Here is a 10,369-nt window from a genome sequence, read left to right on the forward strand (position 1 = left end):
CGGCGGGTCTTTGGAGACGACGCCATGAAATTCTTTTAACAAAGGATGGTACGGATACGAGGGATCCCTCGGATTGACGATCCACTTCGTGCGCTCAGTACCCTCTTGGTGGCCTCCAGAACAGCTTCATCCAGAAGCGACGACGAGGTAATCTCCTTGTTCGGGTCGTATAATGACGACTCGGCTAAATCGCCTGCCTTCAAGGCACCGCCAAACTCTTCGAAGGACATCTCGTCCCACAGAAGATAAGTTTGTACGCTCCAATCAGAGGCGAAACTGAGAGCTACCAAAGCGACTTAAAACTAAATATCTTTTCTATTCCACGAGTAATATACATTCAGAACTAGTACGACTAAAACGGTTTGACTTTTGACGATAGTAACACCCTGTGTCCAGAACAGGTTGAGACTTCTCATCCAGGTGTCCTCCTTTCTATTTCCCTGATCCGTACCAGTATGTGTACAATACTTTATCAAGTACCATACTTTGATACTTCAGGACTTGGCGCGAAGTCTGAGGTATAATGGTTACGATAGTGCTAGGTGGTGTGCGTTTACCATGTTCGCCTTCTCCAACGGCTGCTCGACTTTGCCGTTCGTAATCGACTGAGGTTTCTTCAATTTACCGTCCACAGCATGAGCTATACATATTCCAACGATTCGCCTGTGAAGCTACAGTCACGGTATGATTTGGTCGTCTGCAGGGACCATAGCTAGTCGACAATGGTGTTGACGGATTCAGCAGTAGAGCATATCCAGAACGATGTCGTACGGCATCAGTTTGAGATTCTTTGAAGCAGCTTCTTGTGGTAAAATATCTAAATTATTTGTAAGTTTGGTTTGAAAAAGTAATAAAAAATACGATATAATTCCATCTTCTTAAAGTTGAAGTGTGCTGAAACTTCAATTTAAGGCTGAAATGGAAGACGCACATGACGGCGACGAATGGGTATCATCAGCTTTCCTCACTGAAGTGAACAACGAATTGTATCATTACTTGACAAGGTTAAATTATCTATCTTGGCCAGTACTAATCCTTGCTGTCATTGTCTGTAGCTCCAAGCAAGATACTAGCGGTCGACCCTATGAAGAGGACCCAGAAAAGGGCTTTACAATGGACATAATGATGATGATGGACATTGAAAAAGTGAGCTCATATATAGCATCCACAAGTCTTTCTACTTATTCATGAGTTGATACTAGCGACCGCGATAAACAGGTGAGCATGCTACGTAATGAGTTCGAGCGCAAGGGCAAGGGGCTATCTGTTGCCGAGTTTGTGTACGTCATGATGCGATTCGTAGAGCGCAGCGCCCACACAGACAAAAAGTCGCGGCTTAATGATTTGAGCGAGTCGCAGCTTATCGGAAATTTGTGCGAGCTTTTCGCACAGATCGATATTAATGGCGATGGCTCGATGGAGTGGGAAGAATTTACGTCGTTTATTGTGGACACGGGACTGACCGCCAAGAGTCACCAGCCACACTCAATACAACAATATCATCATGTGCAGTGGGAAGACGCCTCGAAACACAACACTTTCATCGACCATATATATTACTTCTCATCAAAGGACCTCGTGGCGCTCGTTGAAACTTGCAGCCCGTATCTTAAGTTTTACAACGTCAACTGCGAGCTTTATCGTACCATTAAGTCACCTGAAGGCTTTGTACAATGTGCCGAGCACTTGCCCAAGGTGGGAAAAAAATATTGTGCTAAATTCCTATAGATATTTTCACACTGTTCCTGCCTGCTTTTCGTATAGCACAATCAATACATCGTGGCATCTTCCGACCTGCAGTTCCGCTTTTATGACGATACTACATTAAAGCTCACGAAGTGTTGCCATACTCCAACGTCGCAGAATTGCCTTAAATGGTATCCAGAGTCATTTGTACTCTTCTCAGGCGGGAAAAGTGGCATTGTCCAAGCCTGGAATGCTGAAAGTATGGAAGAAAAACATCACATGAGCGGCGAGGTGCATGGACAAGTCTTGTCTCGATCTCATGATGACGCTGTACTTGATCTCCTCACGGTTTGTGCTTCTATTGCTATACTTGCCTGCTTTTTCTACTTGTCTGCTTTTTCTCTTGAAGACACCTTATACTTGATGTCCCTGCGTAAAATAGCTACCCACGCTCGAGTCTCTCGCATCTGCCAGTATGGACCGGACTATCCGATTGTGGGATGTACATACAGGGAAGTTAAAACAGCAACTGGAGGGCCACGATAAAGGCGTGCGATCGCTAGCCTATTCTCCTGAATATCGCTTTCTTGTGTCAGCTGGATTTGATTTCGATGCTGTGGTTTGGAATCCCTACGTTGACCAGCTTATCCTTCGGCTGCATGGCCACAATAATAGTCTTTGTGGGGTCGAAATAATTCCCGGTACACCCCAGATCATCACAGCTGATGTCGACGGGATTTTTAAAGTCTGGGATATACGCAATTTTGCCTGCATGCAGACCTTCACTGCAGATAATGTGGGAGAAGTTAAAAGTATTGTCTCGATCATCTCATCTAAAAGGATTCTTGCAGCAGGAAAAAAGGCGTGGATATTTTGTGATTTTCACATGTACCTTTTTCGTTCGAGTGTGGTCTTTAACATGTTTTTGCTTCTTGTAGATAGTCAAGTTTGACTACGAAAAGTTAGAAAATCCGCATCTAACCGACAACCACCCGGTATTTTGCGCGCTGTATAACTCACGGTCACTCTCATTCGTCACAGCTACCAGAAAGAATGTCAAAATCTGGGATGCGCGTCTTGGCAAGCTTATTCGCGTGTATAGGTAACGTTAAGTTTTGTGTCGAGTTAATATCCTACTCACTTTCGCTTGAGCATGCGAACACAGAAATTTGAGCTCGACGGATTTGACAACTATCTGTCTAGACTTCCGAGAGCGCAAACTTATCGTCGGAGACCATGGTTCAAAGCTTTTTTGCTTTACATTTGCATCAATTATTATGCTTACACGCGTCTTTGACTGCAGGGGGTAATATTCATGTGTTTGACTATTTGAATGGCTCGCACATGAAATCATTCAAAAACCCTGAGATCGGCAATGGTGCACACACCGCTGAAGTAACCAAATTGTGCTACTGCGCCGATCACATGTCTGTCATAAGTGTCTCATGGGACTGTTCCATCAGTATTTACGATGAAAGAGACTCGGATCGCGGTATACTGCTTCGACAAATTAGTGGCGGACACTCCATGGATATTACAGCGCTCAGCTTTTCGCACCATCTCTCTCTTCTTGCGTCAGGGTCCTCAGACTGCACGTTGCAAGTATGGGACTATGAATTTGGACGTCTTGATGCAACGTGTATCGGTCATGTGAGTGGCTTGTTGTGTTTACAGTTTCTCGATCCATTCCCGCTGCTCCTGTCCAGCGACAACACAGGCAATCTTTGCTTTTGGGCCATGCGTCCATCAGCTCAGTATAAGGGAAAATGCGTCTTTCGCTTTCGTAACCAGTTAACCCAATCGGAAAGTGTACCCGTGAACTGTATTGCCACAGACTCAATCCGCCATACTTTCTCAAGATCGCGCACCACCGTTGGCAGTAAAGATGAGGGTGATAATCTGGATTTTATGTCATACGTCGTCATCACGGGAGATGACAAAGGATTTGTGAGTGTGTGGAACATTCTGCCGCTGCTTGAGCATCTTGCAAAGCACTTTGACCTTAAACCGCTGGCCAAGCCTGTTGAATGTGTAAACGCGCACAGAAATTTGCGAGTGGATGCGACCAGTATGGTTCGCAAGGCACACAACACACCAGAGTGGGTCGCTTATGAACATCGCGATCCGCTTTCATCATTCCTATTTTCCTTGGGTATGCCACTCGTCGCGAACGAGGTGGAGAGCGACGGGGAAAATCGACATGTAGATGGGAAGATGCAGAAAGTGCCACCAGTATCGCTCGTACGCCGCTGGAAAGCACATGACGACGTGGTGTATTCGGTGCAAATGATTAAAGAGCCAAAGACATTCATATCATCTTCGTTTGACCGTCAAGTTAAACTCTGGTCTCTGAACGGCGATTGTCTGGGTGTGCTCATGCAGGGCGGGCAAAATCCATCAAGTAGCGACAATAAATTATGCACTGACCATAGCGAAACCTCGCAACGCGATTGGCGCTTCACTGTAGACTATGATACTCGTGAGCACCAAAAAGAGAAAATTTCCGCCCCTGTTGCGAAAGTTGTGCATGCAATGATGCATCTTGATAAACAACGGGATGTGATGATCGAGCGACGTCGGCAGGAATGCGTCGATGACAGCACCCTAGAGGATTTTTCGCGCACACATTTACCATCGCTTTTCCCTAGTCACGCAGCATCAACTCTCAAACCCGATCTCAGCATTTCTTTGACATCAGATGTACTAAGCTGTGAAACGGGCTTCATAGCAGGTCAGCCATTGCGTAAGACGCCGCACCGCAAACCCATTAATGCTTTGAGTGCAGGACGATCGGCTTTAGTGACAGCAAGTCCACGCCAGGCACGGCTTCGCAGTAGCAACAATCGATCGACTTATCCGCATAGGCCAATGAGCTGAGTGTTGAGTATAGAAACGTCAGGTTGTGATACAGTTCAATGATCCTTGAGATAATATTTTCGATTAACGGCCTCGTTGAACTCGCTACCGAGTTCGAGATAATGTACAGTCAATTGTCTACCTGACCAAGCAATTCGTGCATCCCGCTCTATTTTACGTGCACAGATCCACAACACGCGTTCATCATTTTCATTATGGACGACTGCATCCAAGCCGCTGCCAATTCGGGCATGTTCTCACTGTGCTCTGAGCCGACGCTGCGCCAGATCTGCTCGCGTGCTAAGGCCGTGACGTATCCCAAGAACGCTGTTGTATACCGACAGGGTGAGACGCAGAGCGAAATGCTGTTGCTAAAGCAGGGGAGCGTGGAAAGCACCAAGATAATTGAGGGTCAAGAACACACACTTGGAGTGATGACTAGCGGGGCCGTGAGCAGTAATCACGCACTCGTACAGGATCCTGCGGCCGTGACGGTGCGCTGTATCACTCCTGTGTCGGGCTTCTCACTGCAGAGTGCTGCGCTGGATGAGGTTCTTGAAGACAAGACTGCCGCACGTGAAGTTATGCACAGCTTAAGCAAAGAAATTAGGCGGCAGGCATCATTGCTACAGACGCCGCTGTTCGAGCAGCATGCCAAGCCTACGCCGTACTTCGCTACGTCTGTGGCCGCCTCCATCGAGTCATTTTACCGTAGTGGTATGAACTCACTATTAAACGCTCGTCTCACCGGCCAACCTGTTGCAAGATTCTTCCCTGAGATGCACCTGCAAATTCCTACGCGTATGATATACATTAATGGTTTCAAAGGCATTCGTCACCTGTTGGAAAAAAATGTCGATGCCGAACAATACGAGTATCCGCTATTGGTCCGTCTGGGGGAAGCTGTAGCACCGGGTGTCATTATGACGCCTGTGAGTAGTATGCTCGAAGCCTTCAACGCTGGCCACATGAACCCAGAGTCATTAGCCACGCGCTGGATCCGCGGTACGGCCCCGCGAATGCTACGTGAGGTAATTTTTGGTGTTGGTTTGAACCAGTTGTCGGACTACTTTGAAGAGCGTTTGTCCGTGACTGCAAGCCCTGCTTTAAACAATGCCATCGGAAGCATGGCGGCTGGAGTCGTTTCGGGATATCTGTCGCATGTGCCGCACAATCTGTCCACAATGAAGCTCATGCATCCCCAGAAAAGTTACGGCGAGCACATGGATGATTTTATCCGGCGTGCAGAGGTGCGTGTACCCAACACGGTGTCTCCTCGCCAGCGGTACATTGCAGCCACGGCACTAGCGCTACTATTCCCTAAGGGCCTGACAGTGCGAACTTCGCAGATTGTGGGCTCATTCATTATCTTAAACGGCACCATTAACTCTCTCAAGGATATCGACTTTAGCACGATTACAGGCTACGTGTCGGCTTAGCAGATGCTACGTTTTCAAGACAATTATAGATACCAGAAAAACAAAGCAAACAGTGACATTTATTCTCAAAGACTTGTGAAGGTGCGTGCGTCTGCAGCTCACTATTGTAGCTTCCCGCAGCCAGGTAAATCAAGAGTAGTGACTGCATTGCGTAGACCCAAAAACAAGTCAAACAGCCGTGGTTTACCTCGATTAGACCTTTATGTAACGTTGTGAGTCAATCTTTTGCCACGTCTTGGCGTTCAAAAGGGTTATCTGGTGAAATTGACGTTATATTCAGATGAAACCAGTTGTTGTGCTAATTATCTAAGATAGCATCGACAAGAGAAGGCGGCGAAAGCGGAGTCTCGATTGGCAGCAGACACTCACACACAAAGGTCTGACGCGGAACTCGGCTCAAATATTGGTACGCCCGCAAGTTCCGAAAAAAAGTGGACGATAAGAAGGTCACGAATTGTGCCACTTCTTTTGACGACAAGCGCGCTGATAGCAAAACCTTTGCATTGTCTACATCCACTACACCACATAGTTGCCGCATTGTTCCGCAGAAGTGCTCGTAAACAGCTTCTGTAGAAGGATACTCCTGAATAATCGCTGGCATTATTTCGGTCTGTGCATTTTCTTGTAGCCTACTACTTTCCACTGTCAGTGCTGGCATTATCTCGGTCTGTGCATTTTCCTGAAAACCACTACTATCTTCTATCACTGCTAGCACCGATTCAACGCTTCCATTCGCAACTGAATCTGCTGCAATCGATAGCGGCTGTGTTGCAAAATCGTACACCTCGTTTGCAAGCGTGAGAAGAATCAAAGTCTTTTCAGGGGCCAAATGCGCTTTGTCTTGAGCAAATTGAAGCACCCCAAAGCAAAAATCCACCCACACTTTGGCGCGTGGGCTGACAGAATAGTGTTGCACATTTAATGCGCTTTGCAATAGTTCGACTCGTTCTGCCGCTGACTCTGTTGCATGCAACTGCTCCAAGTGCTCCAGCGAGATCAGCCCAGGTTCCCACCATAGTTCTTCAGCTGAGCAAAGTTTGTCTTCTACTGCGGTAGTAGAAGAAGGCGTTATTGCCTCTGCTGCGCTTAACATCTTTCCCTATACGAGTCAACTATTCATTGATCACATTATTTTATCGCCGACCCTTCACAGCACGAATCAAAATGTTGTATTCAAGTAAATTTGCGATAAAACATAAACTCAAAATAATACTGAGAAAGAAGAGGCACATCCTCGGGTACATTTAAGGCACGAGCTTAAAACGCTGCGCGATAATGTAGTAAATTCTAGTGCGAATACAGATCTGATACATCTGACGAAAGAGTCAAATCATCCATAATCTTGTGCACAAATTGCTCCGGAATCGGTTTCTCTACGTAGTCATCGCTACCCGCACCCTCCGGGAATGCCACATTCATCTCAGAGCTCTTTGACGTGACAAACTGGACATCACGTCCTTCCCACGAAATGTACACAAGGCAGCCGTCCGTTTTGTCGATGGCCACGGATGGTACTACACCCTTACACTGCACCTGTACGCCCTTGCAGTTGACAATTTCGATGCTAGACACGGCATTGTCAAAAATAAGCTTGGTCTTCTTGCATGAGTCAAGCACAATGTTTTTCGCCTTGCCCTCCAAAAGGATGGTGGCATTCTCGCAGCCAAAGATGTAGACCTGCTGTTTCATGTTGATACCGTTTACTGTGAGCGGTTCTTGGCCTGTCTGATATTCAATCTGCCAGTTTCCGTTGCGCTCTTCACACAGAGCAGGTTTAGAAATTTTTACGGGAGCGACTGGTTTTTTAAAAGCAATGGGGGCAGTAAGTTTCGATGCCCCGCCGTCACATTCGTAGTCCTTGCGCCACGTTTGCATGTCTTTGGTGACTTTGTGAAGTCCGGCCGTCTTACCACTGCTCTGGTCAATAGATTTAATACCAGCAAATACAGAAGCAATACCACCAGCAGCAGGAGCAGCAGCAGCTGTGGCAGACAAGGTCGCGACCGGCTTGTAGCTAGACACGTCGCCGCCCTTGGGGTTCCACGCAACGCCTGTCGTGTGGTGCGCCTTGACGTAGACCATTAGCTCAGTCAAAAGGTTCTTGAATGCCGTGACGAAAGTAATTTGGTCCGCGCTAGAATTTTTGTATTGCACGCGGATTTTGTTTCCCCAAAAGTCCGAGCCACCCACGTACGACTCGATGAATGGCTTGGGTGCGGGCTCGACACAGAGCCAGCCCAGAGCCTGAATTCCTTCATTGACCATATTCTGATGATTGGCAAACTCACTGCGGTTGTCACGCAAAACGTTGATCTCCTTTATGCAAATTTGCAAATCTTTAAGGTGCTCTGGATTAATTGTGGCTGGCTTCTTGCACTGACTTGCCATAAGAAGGTAGGCGCGCTGACAGGCAAATGCCTTCTCCGTCACCTCACCAAGCTTCTTCGTATCGTCACTAAGTCTGGTGGCTACCTCTACAAATGGTGGAAGATACTGGGCCACATACTTGTCATACGCCACGAGCTGGGGTGGCAGCTCTTCAGCGGGAGCAGCGATAGATGACGAGGATACGAAATCATTTGACACGTCAAGACATGCCTCCACACGGGCCAAACGTGTACTTATTTCGTCCAGCAGGCTCTGAAGCGGCTTTGTGGCGTCACTCATGGTTCCTGATTCTCAAGTAACTTTTTTAAGCGTATGATTCTTCGACGTTTGGCAAAATTGCACAATGCAGCGAACAACTACAAGTTATCGATTTTGGAAATATGGGTTGCTGTTAGTGCAACTTTAAGCAAAGCATCATACGTAAATATCACCGAAAAGTTAATTTGGTTTTGTAGCAACATCTAAAGCACTGACCAGCAACAAACGTAATGGACTACGAGCGGTGGCAGTAGATGTTTCAAGGTGTGTGTAGTGAATCGCTACGCAGCATTATGCTTAAAAGTGCATAAACATGTACATCCAAGGAAATCTACGGTCGTTGAGACGTCTACCACAAAATTCAAATAAACCAGTATATTTCGTACATCTGTTCGAGACACCACAACATGTACAAACTCTATCAAAGTATTTCAGGTTGTTTTTCTCACTGGAAGCAGAACTCAGTACACAATGTTGTAGTGTTCTGACTACTTCTGAGTACAATGTTGTAGTTTACTCGGTACAAATGAGATGAGAGGACACGCGGGCTACGCTATATAGTGTTTGATCATTGTAGATAGCAATATTAAGTATCATTTTTGCTGGGTATAATTCTAAATATACCTCGTTAAATTGAGCAACTGTGAGTGTTACGTATGTGAAAGACTATAAGTTTGGTACCTCTAGGACGGTCGGCAGAACCAACCTCTGAGCGCTAATTAACGTGAACTCTGCTGCAAAGTGCAAGCATCTGGAGAAAGTTGTCATCGAATCAAAGACCGAGTCTGATTTGCGGGGCTGGAGCGTGATTATTTGAGCATCTGCCCAAGACCATCTTAACAAGCTTCTGTATCTAGTTGGCCCAGAGGGGTAGCGCAATCGGCGATCCATGGTCCATAAAGAGTCCTATCCCAACTATAAATATGCGCTGATGAGACACATCAAGGATCCCCGTCCGACGTCAGTGTAAGTACCGCCGGCTCCCAAATTGATGGGTGTCTTCTGTTGAGTGCCAATCCACTCGAAGACCAGGACGGAAAAAGTCTTCTTTCTGGGTAGAACAGGTTGGAAAAGCCATGGATTCGGTCTGTCATATCTCAGCAGCTAAGCGATCACTCTTTTTAACCTCAGGCTGACTGAGATTCATCGCGCTCGTAAAACCTTTACATCCCGCACCTCAACGAACTCATGCGGACGGGAAGTTGTGTTCCTCATTCAGTGCAGCACACTTCGCTTTTCCAAATGACGTCGAAGAAACGCGAAAGGTATCGATGCGAGCCATCGATCTTCTACACAAGATCGATCGACAGTTCCAGAGGTCTACTGGGATATATCTGAGTTCGACTACACATCGTGGCGGTCGAGAGTGCGATCCAGCCAAAAAAAAATTAATATCTCAAGGAGAGGTAAATACCACCGCCTATCTTTATTGATTGTAAGCATCAACATCTGGGGCTTTGTGAAGCTAGGCAATATTGTTATTCACCCGGGAGCGTCGAGCGATTTGGGCAACATTGGTGAGCTTTATCCGAAGCAGCAGCAACTGATTCGAGCAACTGTATCACTATGCAAGCACGTCACATTATCAGTGATTCAGCGTGCTATATTTATGAGTATAATATGCTGCAGTTCATATATATGATGAACGTGTCTGTTTCAGGAATAGTTTGTAGTTCGTTTTTGGGCTATATGTGTTTATATGTGTGTAGTAGAGAAGAAATTGCAGCACTTTGGCGCAGAGG

General features: G+C 46.5%; 4 protein-coding genes across 4 annotated transcripts; 2 read left to right on the top strand and 2 right to left on the bottom strand.

Annotated features, from left to right (window-relative positions):
• Positions 1-918: 918 nt before the first annotated feature.
• On the top strand, positions 919-4,563 carry PHALS_05993 (ef hand family protein; the record flags this gene model as incomplete). The annotated part of the gene is made up of 9 exons (XM_024723329.1): positions 919-986; positions 1,056-1,146; positions 1,219-1,695; positions 1,765-2,034; positions 2,129-2,548; positions 2,625-2,788; positions 2,852-2,925; positions 2,990-4,417; positions 4,472-4,563. The coding sequence occupies 9 exons, from the start codon at positions 919-921 to the stop codon at positions 4,561-4,563; spliced, it is 3,084 nt and encodes a 1,027-aa protein (XP_024574317.1).
• Positions 4,564-4,757: 194 nt separating this feature from the next.
• PHALS_05994 (RmlC-like jelly roll fold) lies at positions 4,758-5,981 on the top strand (the record flags this gene model as incomplete). The annotated part of the gene is made up of 1 exon (XM_024723330.1): positions 4,758-5,981. One exon carries the CDS (start codon positions 4,758-4,760, stop codon positions 5,979-5,981), a length of 1,224 nt encoding a protein of 407 aa, XP_024574318.1.
• A 298-nt stretch (positions 5,982-6,279) lies between these two features.
• On the bottom strand, positions 6,280-7,074 carry PHALS_05995 (uncharacterized protein; the record flags this gene model as incomplete). Its single annotated transcript, XM_024723331.1, has 1 exon — positions 6,280-7,074. One exon carries the CDS (start codon positions 7,072-7,074, stop codon positions 6,280-6,282), a length of 795 nt encoding a protein of 264 aa, XP_024574319.1.
• A 194-nt stretch (positions 7,075-7,268) lies between these two features.
• Positions 7,269-8,648, bottom strand: PHALS_05996 (adenylyl cyclase-associated; the record flags this gene model as incomplete). The annotated part of the gene is made up of 2 exons (XM_024723332.1): positions 7,269-7,893; positions 7,975-8,648. The coding sequence occupies 2 exons, from the start codon at positions 8,646-8,648 to the stop codon at positions 7,269-7,271; spliced, it is 1,299 nt and encodes a 432-aa protein (XP_024574320.1).
• Positions 8,649-10,369: the final 1,721 nt, after the last annotated feature.

This window comes from Plasmopara halstedii, assembly GCF_900000015.1.
Source record: "Plasmopara halstedii genome assembly, contig: Scaffold_292, whole genome shotgun sequence".
Classification (NCBI taxonomy): domain Eukaryota; phylum Oomycota; class Peronosporomycetes; order Peronosporales; family Peronosporaceae; genus Plasmopara; species Plasmopara halstedii.